Genomic DNA, 16,220 nt, shown 5'->3' with positions numbered 1-16,220 from the left:
TAAACACACGGCAGCGTTTTCCCTGCTGCCGTCTCTGAAGGCTGGTTTAACTCCCAGTGCTCTACATCTGCAAGTGTAGCCATGCCCTATGGGCTTGTCTTCACATACTGCGCTGCAGCTGCCCCACCGTAGTGCTTTAGTGAAGACGTTACTACACCGATGGGAGAGCTTCTCCATCAGCGTAGTTAATTCACTTCCTTGAGTGCTGGTAGTTACGTTGACAGGAGAAGCTCTCCCATTGACATAACGCTGTCTACACTGGGGGTAAGGTCGGTATATCTCCATCGCTCACAGGTGTGGATTTTTCATATCCCGAGTGCCAGACTTATACCGATTTAAGTTTGTAGCGTAGACCTGGCGTAAGAAAGAAAAATGGCTCCAGCCAAACACATGGGGGCTTGTTAAAGAGAGAAAAAAATTAAAGAAGAAGAGAATTCAACAGGAATAAGACAGCAGAAAAAGAGCTATTCTGTGGCAACCATACGTGAACAGAGACAAGGAAGTTAAAAGATCAGACAGAAAAGAAAGCATTGAAAAATAAAGCAAAAGAAGCTGAGGTGGTATACCAGACAGGATTCTAAAAATCCTTTTGTAGTCCTAAATAACTGACCTCACAATTCTCACACTGCTGTGAAAGCCTGGAAATGGTAAAACCTTGTCCTTCCTCTGTGGTTAGAGAGCCCATTGGGTGGAACATTTCCAGGCTGTGAACCAGCCAGAACCACTAACACTTATTGAGAGATGTGAAGAAACAGTGGATTTACCTACATCACTAGAAGTAATCAACTTTGAAGAAGTAACTAAGGGTATAAACCAGCTACAGAGTGGTAAAGCACGAGGCTGTGATAGGATAGATCAGAGGTGGGGAAACTACGGCCCGGGGGCCGCACCCGGCCTTCCAGACATTTTAATCCAGCTCTCGAGCTCCCGCCAGGGAGCAGGGTCGGGGGCTTGTCCCGCTCCAGGCGGCTTCCAAAAGCAGCAGCATTCCCCTCTCCTGCTCCTAAGCATTGGGGCAGCCACGGGGCTCCGCAAGTTGCCACCGCCCCCACAGCTCCCATTGAGCAGGAACCACGGCCAATGGGAGCTGCAGGGGTGGCACCTGTGGACAGGGCGGCACGCAGAACCACCTGGCTGTGCCTCCACATAGGAGCTGGAGGGGGGACATGCCACTGCTTCTGGGAGCTGCTTGAGGTAAGTGCCCCCCAGAGCCTGCACCTCTCACCCGCTTCTGTGCCCCAACCCCCTGCAACAACCCTGATCCCTCTCCCACCCTCCATCCCAACCCGAAGCATCCTCCTGCACCCCCAACCCCTCATCCTCAGCCCTACCCGAGAGCCTGCACCCCCAGCCAGATCCCTCCCCCCTGCACCCGAACCCCGTGCCCCAGCCCAGAGCACCCTCCCGCATCCTGAACTCCTCATTTCTGGACCCACCCCAGAGCCCACACCCCCAGCCCGAGCCCTCACCCCCTCCTCTACCCCAACCCTCAACTTTGTGAGCATTCATGGCCTGCCATACAATTTCCATACCCAGATGTGGCCCTTGGGCCAAAAAGTTTGCCCACCCCTGGGATAGATGCTGAAAGGTTTGAAGCTGAGGAGGAAGGGATTGTGAATTACATATGCAAGCTGTACAGAATGGGCAAAAGGAGGTCTGTGCTAAAGCTTGAAGAGATGTTATCCGCAAAACCTCTAAAAAGGGGACCAGCTTGCTTGTGATAACTGCAGAGGGGTGACACTCCTATCTGTACCCGGAAGAGTGTTTTGCCTGATAATTTTGAATAGGATGAAAACAGCTTTTGACAAAGTACTCAGAGAAGAACAGGCTGGATTTCAACCTGGCAGGTCATGTTCAGACCAGACTTTCACCTTTACCAAGACTTACTGAGAAAGGCTTAGAATACCAGCAGACGATGGTTTTTATCAGCATTTTTTAGAGTTTACTGATAAACCCTCTGGAAGATCCTGAGACACTATGGAATTCCAACAAAGATTATTAATTTAATAAAAGCTTTGTTCGGCAAGTCTGCATGTGCATCAGGATAGAGAGGGGAGACACGGAATGGTTTAAGATTGTTACTGACTTAAGGTAAGGGTGCATGTAATCTCCACTGCTTTGCTGCATTTTCACAGACTTTGTGCTGCGAAGAGCGATGGTTGCTGCCGAGGACACTGGCCGCGTCTGGGCAAGAGATAAGCTGCGAGATTTAGAGTTTGCAGATGAGAGGGTCATATTGGATACCAACTTGATGGAATGAAAAGACTCTTCAGGAGCATAAAAACAGAAGAGGCCAAAATGGACTGTGTGTCAGAGAGAGAATGCTGTCAATACGGTTGCATGTGGGATTGATGGAGAAGAGTACAGAAGAGTTGATGACTTCATCTACGTTGGAAGCACAGTATCTTCAAATGGCCAGATCGCTAAAGAACTGAAGGCAAGAATGGCCAAAGTCAGTGGATCTTTCTTCCATGTTTCAAACATTTGGAAGAGTAAGAAGATACACCTGCACACTAAAGTGAGATTGTTTAGCACTGTTCTTCTCCCACTGCTATTGCACACCTCAGTTATGTGGCAGATGGTGTAAGTGCACAACAGAAGATTGAATGCAGCACTGCGTACAAATTATCTTGGGATTTAATTGGGGAGATTGGTCAAACAGTGTGGAATTGTTGCGTCACGCAGGTGAGCAGATTGCATCAGACAGAGACAGGTGTGGTAGTTTAACTATGGTCTATCCCGTGGAAGAAGCAAAAAGTCAATCTTAAATTGGATCCCACCTAGAGAGAAAGACAGCATGGAGGACAAAGATTGACCTATCACAGGATGATCTAAAAGGATGTTGCCCTCATGGAGACAATTTACAATGGAGTCAAAACTGTTGCTCTGGGTATACAGCAGTGAGAAAACTAGCTTACCTCTTGTGCCACCAGGCACAAGAGAATCTAAACCCCACTCTTCCCTAGTCATAATATTGTGTTGAGACTTTGCCAAATGCATGTAATAAGAGTTGGCCTCGGAGCATGCAGGGAAGAACGACGCCGTAGTTATGTCATGCTGGCTGACTGTTCTCACCAACCTGCTGCAGCACCTCCAGTTACTGCGTGCAGCCAGAGATGTGGCTCCCCCCACAAACATCTATTGGGCAAGGGCAGGATTAAACCTCATCCCATGTGCTCATCTCTCTATTTCTAGCCTGTGCCAGTTTCTGGGTGGCAGAAGCTGGACATCACGCAGAGTAACAGCTCACAGGCTACTTACCTGATAGGTGAATAGCACAAGTCAAACCAAGCCATAGGAACTGTGCTTACCAAGCCAGAGTTGGCCAGGGTTCTGCACAGTGAATGTGCATTTGGTTAAGGATCATTGAGGCCTTGTGTCTTTTTTAGGTACTCTGGTGAATTGGGTCCACGCTGGTGTCTATATCTGGAGACTCTGCCCTTCTGGGCAGTCTTTTCCTCTTGGCTGGGTTCAGGTGATCTCTGAAGCACTCCTTAAAATAACTCTTGCAGATGCCGAGGTCCTGCCATTGCACAAACCTGTTCCAGCTTCCATTACCTCCACAAAGGTGTGGTCAAATTGCTCTGTGAATTCATGGGTAAGGATGGGAACTCCTTGTGCCTCCCTCTAAGCCACTAAGACGGCTTCATTGTCCCATGTCTCAGGATCTCCTCAGGCTGTATTTCTTGTCTCCTCCTGGACACTACAGCCTTCCTGGATGGAAAGTGGAATGATAGACCTTCATATGTGCAGAGGGTATGTCTTCACTGCACAGTTAACCGGGGTGATTTGCAGCACCCAAGTTAGACTAGCCTGGGTATGAAGGTTACACAGCAAAGCCCTACCCCTGTTACTGTGTCTGCACTTGCCCATGTGTGGGTGGGGGTGTAGCCCATTGTTCTTTGTACTGAGACGCTCTACAATTTTTGCCACATCATGTGTGTCAGTCATGGGAAACCGTGTCTGCCTTCTGGGAGGGGCACTGAGAACTATTAGCACGTGCGTGATTTTGCTTGGGTCCTCACTGCGAAGTGGGCAGGTTCCAGGCTGCGGGGAAGTGGGACCCCCCAGGTTCTAACCTGAATCATAGAATATCAGGGTTGGAAGGGACCTCAGGAGGTCATCCAGTCCAACCCCCTGCTCAAAGCAGGGCCAATCCCCAACTTAATCATCCCAGCCAGGGCTTTGTCAAGCCTGACCTTAAAAATATCTAAGGAAGGAGATTCCACCACCTCCCTAGGTAAAGCATTCGAGTGTTTCACCACCCTCTTAGTGAAAAAGTTTTTCCTAATATCCAACCTAAACCTCCCCCACTGCAACTTGAGACCATTACTCCTCGTTCTGCCATCAGCTACCACTGAGAACAGTCTAGATCCATCCTCTTTGGAACCCCCTTTCAGGTAGATGAAAGCAGCTATCAAATCCCCCCTCATTCTTCTCTTCCGCAGACTAAACAATCCCAGTTCCCTCAGCCTCTCCTCATAAGTCATGTATTCCAGTCCCCTAATCATTTTTGTTGCCCTCCGCTGGACTCTTTCCAATTTTTCCACATCCTTCTTGTAGCGTGGGGCCCAAAACTGGACACAGTACTCCAGATGAGGCCTCACCAATGTCGAATAGAGGGGAACGATCACGTCCCTCCATCTGCTGGCAATGCCCCTACTTATACATCCCAAAATGCCATTGGCCTTCTTGGCAACAAGGGCACACTGTTGACTCATAGCCAGCTTCTCGTCCACTGTCACCCCTGGGTCCTTTTCTGCAGAACTGCTGCCGAGCCATTCGGTCCCTAGTCTGTAGCGATGCATGAGATTCTTCCGTCCTAAGTGCAGGACTCTGCACTTTCCTTGTTGAACCTCATCAGATTTCTTTTGGCCCAATCCTCTAATTTGTCTAAGGCCCTCTGTATCCTATCCCTACCCTCCAGCATATCTACCTCTCTTCCCAGTTTAGTGTCATCTGCAAACTTGCTGAGGGTGCAATCCACACCATCCTCCAGATCATTTATGAAGATATTGAACAAAACCGGCCCAAGGACCGACCCTTGGGACACTCCACTTGATACCGGCTGCCAACTAGACATGGAGCCATTGATCACTCCCCGTTGAGCCCGACAATCTAGCCAACTTTCTATCCACCTTATAGTCCATTCATCCAGCCCATACTACTTTAACTTGCTGACAAGAATACTGTGGGAGACCGTGTCAAAAACTTTGCTAAAGTCAAGGAACAACACGTCCACTGCTTTCCCCTCATCCACAGAGCCAGTTATCTCGTCATAGAAGGCAATTAGGTTAGTTAGGCATGACTTACCCTTGGTGAATCCATGCTGACTGTTCCTGATCACTTTCCTCTCCTCTAAGTGCTTCAGAATTGATTCCTTGAGGACCTGCTCCATGATTTTTCCAGGGACTGAGGTGAGACTGGCTGGCCTGTAGTTCCCAGGATCCTCCTTCTTCCCTTTTTTAAAGATGGGCACTACATTCGCCTTTTTCCAGTCATCCGGGACTTCCCCCGACCACCATGAGTTTTCAAAGATAATGGCCAATGGCTCTGCAATCACATCCGCCAACTCCTTTAGCACTCTCGGATGCAGCGCATCCGGCCCCATGGATTTGTGCTTGTCCAGCTTTTCTAAATAGTCCCGAACCACTTCTTTCTCCACAGAGGGCTGGTCACCTCCTCCCCATGCTGTGCTGCCCAGTGCAGTAGTCTGGGAGCTGACCTTGTTCGTCAAGACAGAGGCAAAAAAAAGCATTGAGTACATTAGCTTTTTCCACATCCTCTGTCACTAGGTTGCCTCCCTCATTCAGTATCCCCAGCCAAGTAAACTAGCCTACGTTTAAAGCACCTCCAAACTTGGGTGGGTGGTTTTTCTGTGTGGATGGTAAAGGAGGGGTTGGGATAAAACCTGGGAAAGAACTCAGGTTAATGGTTCAGTGAAGACATGCCCGAACATACGTCCCTCAGTGAGGGACTCTTCATAAGTCCTTTCAATTTCTATGAAAAAATAACTGGGTAATCCAGACAATAGAATTTGCAATCCATGAAGGATGTCTGCTCTCTATGACTGGTATCAGAGGGGTAGCCATGTTAGTCTGTATCCACAAAAACAACGAGGAGTCCAATGGCACCTTAAAGATTAACAGATTTATTTGTGCATAAGCTTTTGTGGGTAAAAAAATGCATCTGAAAAAGAAGTAGGGTTTTACACCCACGAAAGCTTATGCCCAAATAAATCTGTTAGTTTTAAGGTGCCACCGGACTCCTCGTTGTCTCTCTGACTGTTGATCAGCAGAGTGATAATCCAAGCAGCGACTGAGAGATGTGAGCTGCTTGGGTAGTGGAGCAGCATGCTCGGGTAGGGGACAGGAGGGTCAGGATGAGGGGCCAGGAACACTAACTAGGGCCAGCAAAGGGGACATCTTGTCCCAGTCCACCATAAAATGAGGACACTTTGTACAGGGCTAGCATGGATGCCCCATCATGGGGCTGATCAAAGAACTTAGCTTTTGATTGCTGGTTTCCAACACATGGATAGTTATGTCTTTGCTTTAAAGGTCTTGCTTTAAAAACTCTTTCAAACTAGGCAATACATTATACTCAACCCTCACATTCTCTTCCATGCTTTCTTACAACATTTGCCCATTACCCAAGCAGTTTCTGTTTAAACTCTCTCCTCACCTTGATCCTTGCAAGAAAAAGAGTTACCAAAAATAAATGGTCATCCCTTCTTTAATTTCAGTTATTAACATTTGTTAAAGATTCAGTCCCCCTGCCCACTCAATTAAACAAACACCCGAAACCTTCCAGAGATTCTCCACCAAAGCCATTCCTGGTATTTCTAAGGTTAAAAAACAACAAGAAGCCGTACGTGTTCCCCCACTTTTCCTTTATGCCGCAAAGAAAAATTAGGGCGAGAGGTTAATTAAAAAAATTATAACATTCAAATGACATTTAAATTAGAGAGAGAAAGCAACGTTGGGAAATCTCAGTAATACAAAGACCATGAATGTGGGGAAAGAGATTATAGAAGATTCAGCAATTATATGGATTAAATGTTGCAAAAGAAGGGAACACCCAGAGATTTTGATCTTTGGAATGTTCATCCACATGGCTGCTCCTGTCTATTCTCCACCCTATCACCAGGGGAACAACCCCGAGCCTGCCGTAGCTCATACAGCATCCTGAGATCAAGGAGGGCAGATGCACCCTGCTCTCTGCAGCCAGGGGGACAGACCGTGAGCAGAGCGGCGTGGGCAGCACAGGTAAATTCCTCCTCCTCATCCCACAATGGGGACTGTAATTATCAACTTAGGTACTTAACTGGGGCCGGGCCACTCAGACTGGAAACTGATGATGGATCAGAGGGGGCAGCATCATTTGGATGCCAAAGAGATGGTCACAGTGGGGACACCACGGAGCTTTGGGCGGTCCGTTATCCAGACTTCACTGGTAGGAGGCGGAGTCCAGGTCCTTGGGGAGGGAAAAGGCCCTGGGAGTGAGTCCGGGGGCACGGCAATTCCTGCAGTTACATGCCTTCTCCTCACCTCCCCAAAGTCTCTTGGGGGAGGGGGGGTCTCCCTCAAGCCCCTAATCAAATGTATAGTGTTGAGGATGGGAATAGAGAGTTAATCTATGTGGTGGTGGAAGACACGGAGAGTATGACCAATATTTTGGATCCATCAAACTCCCCCATCTCCAGGAAAAATGACTTTAAGCCTCCTTCTGCATCAGGTTTACAAGCAGTAAATAAAGGAAAGAGAAATATCACTGAAGTTATAAAGTTAGTTAAAAGAATCTGACACTTCCACTTCGTTGAATGAAACCCTAGGAAAGAGCTGGGGGTGGGGAAGTGAATAGGTAGAATACTGTACAAAGCCCTTGCAATACAAAAGCTTTTTAATGGGTTAAATTCTGAGTCAGAGACCAAGGAGGTTAGCAACAAGAATACCAGTGCAGAGATCACAGGAGTGAGCAGATGAAGAACCCATGAGAGAGGGATTTTTATATTTTTAAACACTGCACTTAATAAATTACAAACAAGGACCCAGCCTTTAAAGACCTGGTGCAGGTTCATTACATCAGACAAGAACAATCTCTGAAGCATCACAGGTCCCACTTTCCTTCTGATATGGGCACTTTGGTTCTGATCTTACAGACTTCAGGAAAGCTGCTATAATAATCTCTGCTAAATAATACGCATCATTGCAAAACAATAATCGTCCGAGTTTGAGGTGGTTATCACAAGAGCAAGGCTAGACCGTCATGACTGGGTTGTTTTGAAATGATTATAAGGCTCACAACTGCTAGTTGGAAAACTAATGCGTTCAGAAAAGCTTTTGGGTTTGTTTTTTTTTTACTGCTCCGAGGTATTATTATTAGAGTGGATCGGGCATTTTTCGATCGCGGTTTTTCAATGGAAAACGCCAATTCTTTGAGCTAGGACATGCGCACCCATCAATAGCTTGCAGGGGTGGACACTCACCCGAGCTGTGGGAGACGCAGCTTCAAGTCTCTGTGCTGCCTGATGCAGACCAGAGACTTGCACCAGAGTTTCCACCATCCCAGGTGAGTGCCGTACCCAGCAGACTTTGGCTGTTCCAGGGTGACTTGCATGCGCTTGCTCTCTGTCTGGGTTTTGCTTTGTAAAAATACTTGGTAAACTCTTCATTGGTTTCCTCCCAATGGAATGGGAGAGGTACAGGTGACAAATAGGCCTGCAATGGTTAATAATAATTAATTCTTCCTGGCCTCAAAAATCAGAGAAACTATCCCCATCTGTTTACTCCAAAATACGGTCCACCGACCTAGTCCTGAATGTCACCTAGGAAGAAAATACAACAAGGATATGTCTATATGGTAAAAAAAACCCTGCAGCATCGAGTCTCTGAGGCCAGGTCTACAAGGGCTCATGCTATGGCACTATAAAAAGCAATGTAGATGTTCAGATTTGGGCTGGAACTGGGGATCTGAAACCCACCCTCCGTCCCAGGCTTCAGTGCCCGAACACGAAAGTCTACACGGCTATTTTTAGTGCCGTAGCTCAAGCCCAAGCCTGTAGATATGGGCTCTGAGACTCTCTGCTGTGGGGAAATATGTAGACATATCCTAGAAAACAACTGATATTGTGTAGGATGCTTTGTCTGAGGAACCACAGATGAGTGAGAGGTTCAGTTCTCCAAGAACAGAAACTAAGATGGTCAGATAAGACTATTGTTCTTCTTGCCTAGGCAAGAAACTCCTGATTTACAATATTGCCAAATTTTCTCTCCTCCTCCTCCTGGCCTAGCTAAAAAGACACCAAGCTCTCAGTTCTGGTACCTGGCACCACAGCAGCCCCTGGAGACAGAAGAGCAGTTGCAGGGAAAGTCCAGCCCAGAGCTGGCTGCCCCAAGGACAACGCTTGCTCAGTGGCTCTTTGGGGATGGCATGTAGTCTACTCAGCACTACGAGCTGTTACAGGATGGTGCGTGCTCTGTGTAGACAGAATCTTTGAAGAATTTAGTTGCTAGACTCTAACAAGTCTCTGCTGCATGTGTGTGAACAGAGATTTTCCAGAGACTTCTAACTTGAGCTAATTTGGATGCATTTTCACAGGTTCGCCCAAAGGCATATCCCTGGCACCACAGCCACCACCCACAGCTCCCCCCACTAAATTTCAAGTCCTTGCTCCAAATCACAGGGGAACTACAGCTTCTCAACAAAACAGTGGTAAGATTTTTTTTTTTTAAATGGGCAAAATGCGTTTCTTCCTAATCTCGTTCTCAAAAATGACCCAGCTGTTTTACCTGAAATTTCCCCCAAAAATTCAGCCTGAGGTAGACACCTAGCATGGCAAATTTCAGCTCAAACTATTAAAGACTGGCAAAGTTATAAGCAACTGAAAACAGGGTCTTGTAAATAGGAAGTGTTCGACCAACCTTAACCGTACACAGTCCTACCTACACTGGCTAGAATATTTAAATAATAATAATACAAGTTGTCACCTCATTATTCACCGGCTCTTCCACGTCATTAGAAAAACATCAGTCCTGGAAACATGCATGGAAAAAAGCCATCATAACAGCCTCTTTCTCATGAAATAATTGCCACCTGCAAAGCCATAACCCATTCTGGCTTCAGAGCCAAAGTCCCCATAAACTATTTTAAACATAATCTTTTCCAAAGCCAGTGACGTTTTACTCTCTAGGATTGTGTTGGCTGGAAACCTGGCTAGGATCTCAGAAAAAGAGGAAAACATTGTGGTGGGAATTAGTCTTACCCCTACACAAAAAATCCTGATTATTCAGGTCAAATTTTCAAACCTGGCTGGGTAGAAGTAATCAATAGGACTTGTAGGTGCTCAGGACTTTTGAAAAACAATCACCCCTTTATGAATAGGCTGGGAAGAATTGCTCATTTTGCTGGCCAGTTACAAATGAGCAATTTATAATTGTAATACAATACAAATCACAGTTATCTGTGTAATTAAGAGCATCAAAAAACACCTCATTTGCTTTCCAGCATGAACACTGATTGCTTTCTCTTTTCATGGCTCTCAGGGATGAAAAACTTTGAAGGTCATGCCCTGCCGGGGTGTTACTTCCTGACCGTTGGGGTCCTGTGGTCTGTGAAACACCCCATCAAGTACCTCATGCAGAGGAAGAATGAAAACATCAGCAAAAATAAGTGGTACCAGTATCTGGAGCTCCTGGAAGGGCTGGGCAAAGTTATCATTGCTCTAGTGGGTAAGGACTGGAGCTCATTACCTTCCTTTCAGCTAGTACCAGTGCATCGTTCCCCCAGCTGCCTGACGTGTCAGCGCCCACACTTGTCGATCAGAATAATGAGCACCAAATAAGTTTCCTCCTATAGATAGCGCCCGACTACATTCACAGCCATGAAAACCGCGTCACTGACCATGAAGTTTAGTCTCCCCCGTGAAATCTGGCCTTTTGTATGCTCTTACCCTATACTATACAGATTTCACGGGGGAGACCAGCATTTCTCAAATTGGGGGCCCTGATCCAAAAGGGAGTTGCAGGGGGGTTGCAAGGTTATTTTAGGGGGGTCACGGTATTGCCACCCTTACTTCAGAACTGACCAAAATGGACCGTGAATTTGGTAGGGCCCTACCTATAGACAATGGGAAAGCAGGCAGGATCTGCTCGGCAGGCTCCAATAGTCTGCCCTGTCTTCCAGTTAAAGTTCATAGTTAGGCCATGTTGGGTTTTTGAATAGTAACAGATCTTTCTGAAGCTAAAAGAAGGCAGATGCACTGTAAATCATTTGCAGACTTAAGACAAGAGGTCTCACTATGCCTGGCAGTAGTGCTGACTCCATGGCACGTCTAAGTTAATACTTACCTCTGTCGCAGCTGCACCTGCCTCCCTTTACCACGACGGGGCAAGGGGTGGAACAGGCAGAGCTGGAAGGCTGGGACCAGGGGATCCTTGCACAATGCCTGGATTCTGACTCTTTACTCGCCTATGTGCCAAACCTAGAGTAGAAAGGTGGTTAAATGCTAATAGCTTTCTCAGTGACTTGGATCCTGTTCTCCCTTCACACTGGCCCTTTTCCTGTTGGACAGGGATTCTTGCTGGACAGTTTATTCCCGAGGGCCCCCATTTGCATCTCTACACCGAGGATCACAAGTGGGTGGACCTGCTGACTTGGACACATGGAACCATGTACTTCACTTATGGCCTCGCTGGCCTAGTGGATATTCTCATCCCCCTCCCGCTTGGGCTGCCCCCAGGGCTGGATCGCTTCATGCTCTCCCAGGCGCTGTGTGTTGAAGGTTAGTAGCAACAGCACTACTGACAAAAGGCTACAGCAGCCTAGGAAACAGATGAGTCAGAAGCTCTAATAGCAGTGGTCCCCAAACTTTTTAGGGTCATGCCCCCTCTTGCCCCTGTCTGTGCCCCCTCCCCCACCCCCCAAGTCAAGGCCTGGAGTGGATGCAGACAGGAGTAAGGGGGCCAAGGCCAGGGCCGCAGCCAGGGGCTGGGACCAGGGCCAGGTGCAGAGCGGCGGCCAGGCTGCGGCCGCAGCTGGGGCTGGAGCAGAGCTGGGAGCGGAACAGGGCGGTGCTCCCTCCCCACCCCCTGTGGGGGCTGGCTCGGGCCCCGCCGCGTCCTCCAAACGTTCCTCTGTGCCTCCCTCAGGAGCGTGCGACCCACAGTTTGGGGATCTCTGTCTTATAGGTTTCAAAAATCCTGTTAACTCTTCAGATCCATCGGCAACACTACGGCTATGTCTACACTACAAGCACTATGGGGCACGATTGCAGCTCTGCTGCTGTAGCAGAGATGCTCCTTACATCGACAGAAGGGGTTTTCCCGTCTATGTTGGTAATCCACCCCCCGCGTAGCAGCAGCTAGGTCGATGGAAGAATTCTTTCATCGACCTAGCCACATCTACACTGGGGATTAGGTTGGCTTAACCATGGTGCTCAGGGGTGTGAATTTTTTCACATCCCTGAGCGATATAGCTCGGTCGATCTAAATGTTAAGTGTAGACCAGGCCTATGTGGCTTAAACAATTATAAAATTCCTTCTCATCTGTAAATTATTCACTTGAGACTTTCATTTCAGTGGAGGCTCTTGGCTCATTTCAAATCAATGGCTAAGAGAGAAACTTGGAAAACATCTGGGCACATGGGCAGAGTTTCACTGTCAAAAGAAAAAGAGGGAGAAAACATATTTTCAAAGAATGGGCAGAAACTCAGGCATCAGCACTGGAAGAAAAAGAGACACAAAGCTCTGTTCCAAAACAGTGGGATTCAGAACCATCAGTTATTTAGAGGAAGAAGGGTACTTCAAAAACCTGACTTACCAACAGTCACTTATCAGTGACTTGCCTAGACAACTGGGGACAGACTGTTTGCCTCGTAGTCATTTGGACAATAGGACCTGGCTTTTCCCAGACATTTTCTCTTTACTTGCTTGCCTCGAGTTTTTAAGTGGCAACATCTCCATTCAGAACAATAGGTCCTCCCTGTGAACTGCACTATCCTATCCAAATACATAGCAGTTACATGTGCACAAGGTAGGGAAAATATCTGTCTCATCAACCGCAACCTAGGCTCCAGGGTCACTGGTTGGCTCTTTGCATCCAGTTCTTCACTAACCATTTAAGCAGTATTAGTACAATTTGGTTTGAATTTTGGCAGGTTTTCTCTTTTATTTTCATGCCCATCACCGCCTCGCACTGGATCAGCACATCCACTCACTGATGCTCGTTGCCATATTTGGTGGTGCCTTCTGCTCCCTTCTGGAAGTGTTCATGCGAGATAACCCAGTCCTGGAGCTCTTAAGGACGACCATGTTCCTTCTCCAAGGATCCTGGTTCTTGCAGGTTAGTAATTGTTATCCTGTACTTTCAGCCTGACTGACTCTCTAGCGGAGAGCAAAAAAGGGGTAAAACACTCAGACTCAAAGGTCAAAAGGGACCATCATGATCTACAACTGTCAGACTTGGACTTAAATTCATTTTAGCCATGATGTGTTATTTACTAAGTTCTCTCTCCAGGTTATTAGGAGAGATGAGGTAATGTGTTTTATTGGATCAGCTTCGGTTAGTGAGAGACAAGTTTCTCAGTTGACACAGAACTCTTCTTCAGATCAAGATCTGACGCGTAAGCTCAAAAGCTCGTCTCTATCACCAGCTTAGAAGGTGGTCCAATAAAAAGATATTACCTCACCCACCTTGTCTCTCCAATATCCTGGGACCAGCACAGCTACAGCTCCTCTCCAGGTTACAGCAGTTCTCCCTCCAGGTTATAACTGTACACACTGGTTCTGAAAACTTTACCTCTGATTTTGTAGAAAAAAACACACAAACTTTTGTAAGAGCGGCTCAGCCTGGGAATGTTGGTCATTTTGTTGCACGTTATAGCATTCACAACATAATAGAATCAGGACTCATCTAGAAGCCAGGCAAGTCTTGCACTGTGCCCTCGAGGTCAGCAGCCTTGGGCTCTGTCAGACAAGCAGGGAGAGCAAATTCCAGAGGGTAGGACCTAAGTCCTGCCCCCTTCTGACTAAACTCAAAGGTAAGGACAGTCAGGACAAGCACCTCAGATGATCTCAGCTGACAGGATGGTGCATCGGGAAAATAGGATAGGCTAGTGGTTAAAGTGCTAGCCTTGGATTTGGGAGACCTGGACTCAATCTCCTGCTCTGCCACAGACTGCCTGCGTGATCTTGGGCAAATCACTTAGTGTCTCTGTGCCTCAACTCCCCATCTGTAAAATGGGGATATTAATACCTCCCTATCTCACAGGGGTGTTATGCAGATAAAGAAAAACTGGATAGTTCCCCCATTACTATACTAATGTTAGTACCCCAGATAGATGAGCTGTCTCCATAGCCAGGACCCAAAGCATATCAGGCTTTGCAGATTAAAAACACACTGGAAATTTCATCTGGATGCACACAAGGACCCAGTGCAATACACTCATTGTAGTTGGTCACTAAGCAAATTCTGCATTCCTTGAAGTGTCTGGATGGTCTCCTATGGCAGTCCCAAGACAGCATGTTAGAACAGCATAATCAGCAGGTCAGACTGGTGTGCAAAGCTGCAGGAAGGCACAGGTATAAAAGGAGTGCAATCTCCTAGGCAGACACTAGAGCGCAATGGGGAGCCTTTGCTCAGTGCATCCATATTCGATACTGAAGCCGTGTAATAAAGGAGAGGATGGGGTGTTGGAGGAGCTGGCCTGCTCATCATATCACCACTTATTCTAACTAGATCGGGTTTGTGCTGTACCCACCATGGGGCGGGCCAGGCTGGGACCAGACTGATCATGGAAACATCATGTTCCTCACCATGTGCTTCAGCTGGCACTATCTAGGTGCTCTCCTCCTCTTTATCATCAACTACTTCATTGTGTACTGGTACGTAGTGGGGCCAGGCGGTGGGAGAACGGTCTGTGCAGATATGACCGTCATGAGCCCTGGTTTGTGTCAGTGACACACAACAGACAACAGATCTGCTTATATACAGTGGGCAAAGAACTCCCGTTATGTGTACTGTGGTAGCACCAAGAGGCCCCCAGTGAGGGATCAGGGTTCCCCCTTGTGCACATTCCTAACAAAAAGATGGCCTCCGCCCCACAGAGTTTATCATCTACGTATCTGATGAGAGACAACAGATGGGAGAGTGAGAGGATTCTGACTGGTGTAATAAGCAGCAGTTCCAGCACTGCCTAGCCATTGATGTCAATGGTGGTTATATGGACTTACTCCATGGGCAAACAAGCCCCTAACGTAGCAACGTTAGATGCTCAATCCAAAATAGAACACACTGAACATTCTCCCCTTCTGAACTTATTTAAACGCTAGAGCAGCAACCAGAGGGGACATTTAACTGCTTCACTGCTGCCAAAATGTAAATTCCCTCCAGATACAGTTTGGTACGGAATATCCAGTCTATTGAGTTACATGTTGTAGACAGGCAAGATGAGCCTAGGGTACCCTGAAGAAAACATGGCTACTTGGCTATCCAATAAGTGGTATACTCAGCTCTGCTGGGGTTAAACGAATGGCTCATGATTTGGATCGTCAATTTAGGACCTGTTTGTGAAGGGTTGCCTCTCATCATGCAACAGGACCTCGTTAAAATTTAACCCTGAAGATTAAAAATTATGCAAAAGTCATATAAATCTTAGTTCTCTCACTTGATTCATTTCCTGAAGGTGGGAGGCTGTCTCATAGCTTGTTAACTATGCCTGTATCAATATTAATCTGTTACAGTTGCATTGAGAGACGGAAGAAATATGGCAGAGAGGGAAAAATTGGGAGTTCGACGTTCGACATGAGTTCCTATACTCCCCTCCTACTGCAAACGGATAACATGGAAAATGTTGACTCCACGCTGGAGTCTCTTCCTTCCTAGAAGCCAGGAGGATTTTCCTGCCCCCCAAACAACATGGGCTGCAGATTTGTCACGGCGTTTTTTTTTTTTTAACAAAAATCACAGAGCGCTACATTTAGTAAAAGTCACAGGTTTAGGAAGAAATGTTAAAGGCACCAGGGGGGCATGTCAGAGTGGTGGTGTTGGGTCTTGCCCCTTGGGGGAGGATTGGGTCTACCCCTGAAGGCTGGGAGACCCTGGGGAAGGTTGGAGAGTGAGCCCATCCCACACTCACCCTGCAGGAGGGCTCCTATCCCGAGGCCTCCCAGAAACATCATGGACCAATGGAGAAAAAAACCAAACAGTATCTGACTCCCCTC

The 16,220-nt window shown here is 47.2% G+C and overlaps 2 protein-coding genes across 2 annotated transcripts in view; one reads left to right on the top strand and one right to left on the bottom strand.

The window, feature by feature from the left end:
* The window catches only part of ST14 (ST14 transmembrane serine protease matriptase), a 68,126-nt gene extending 62,764 nt beyond the window's left edge, over window positions 1-5,362 (bottom strand). Inside the window, exons 1-2 of the mRNA XM_037882306.2 lie at window positions 5,314-5,362; window positions 3,262-3,714 (exon numbers count right to left, since the gene is read on the bottom strand). The gene's annotated coding sequence lies outside the window, so the exon portion shown is untranslated. The remainder of the gene's footprint in view (window positions 1-3,261; window positions 3,715-5,313) is intronic.
* Window positions 5,363-10,546: 5,184 nt separating this feature from the next.
* LOC102929727 (transmembrane protein 45B) lies at window positions 10,547-15,901 on the top strand. The gene is made up of 5 exons (XM_007068596.4): window positions 10,547-10,730; window positions 11,573-11,782; window positions 13,157-13,341; window positions 14,737-14,882; window positions 15,741-15,901. Exons 1-5 carry the CDS (start codon window positions 10,547-10,549, stop codon window positions 15,880-15,882), a joined length of 867 nt encoding a protein of 288 aa, XP_007068658.2. The 3' UTR covers window positions 15,883-15,901.
* Window positions 15,902-16,220: the final 319 nt, after the last annotated feature.

The sequence above is a fragment of the Chelonia mydas genome, chromosome 22 (genome assembly GCF_015237465.2).
Source record: "Chelonia mydas isolate rCheMyd1 chromosome 22, rCheMyd1.pri.v2, whole genome shotgun sequence".
Taxonomy (NCBI): domain Eukaryota; kingdom Metazoa; phylum Chordata; order Testudines; family Cheloniidae; genus Chelonia; species Chelonia mydas.
The sequence above is the reverse complement of the archived record's forward strand: the minus strand, read 5'-3'. Positions and strand labels throughout refer to the sequence as shown.

What these genes read in the sequence shown, in the direction of transcription:
- LOC102929727 (XM_007068596.4), top strand. Translation starts at nt 10,547, where the DNA reads ATGAAAAACTTTGAAGGTCATGCCCTGCCGGGGTGTTACTTCCTGACC. An exon ending in AGTTATCATTGCTCTAGTGG is followed by an intron (nt 10,731 to 11,572) that starts GTAAGGACTGGA and finishes CCTGTTGGACAG; the next exon opens with GGATTCTTGCTGGACAGTTT. An exon ending in CCAGGCGCTGTGTGTTGAAG is followed by an intron (nt 11,783 to 13,156) that starts GTTAGTAGCAAC and finishes GAATTTTGGCAG; the next exon opens with GTTTTCTCTTTTATTTTCAT.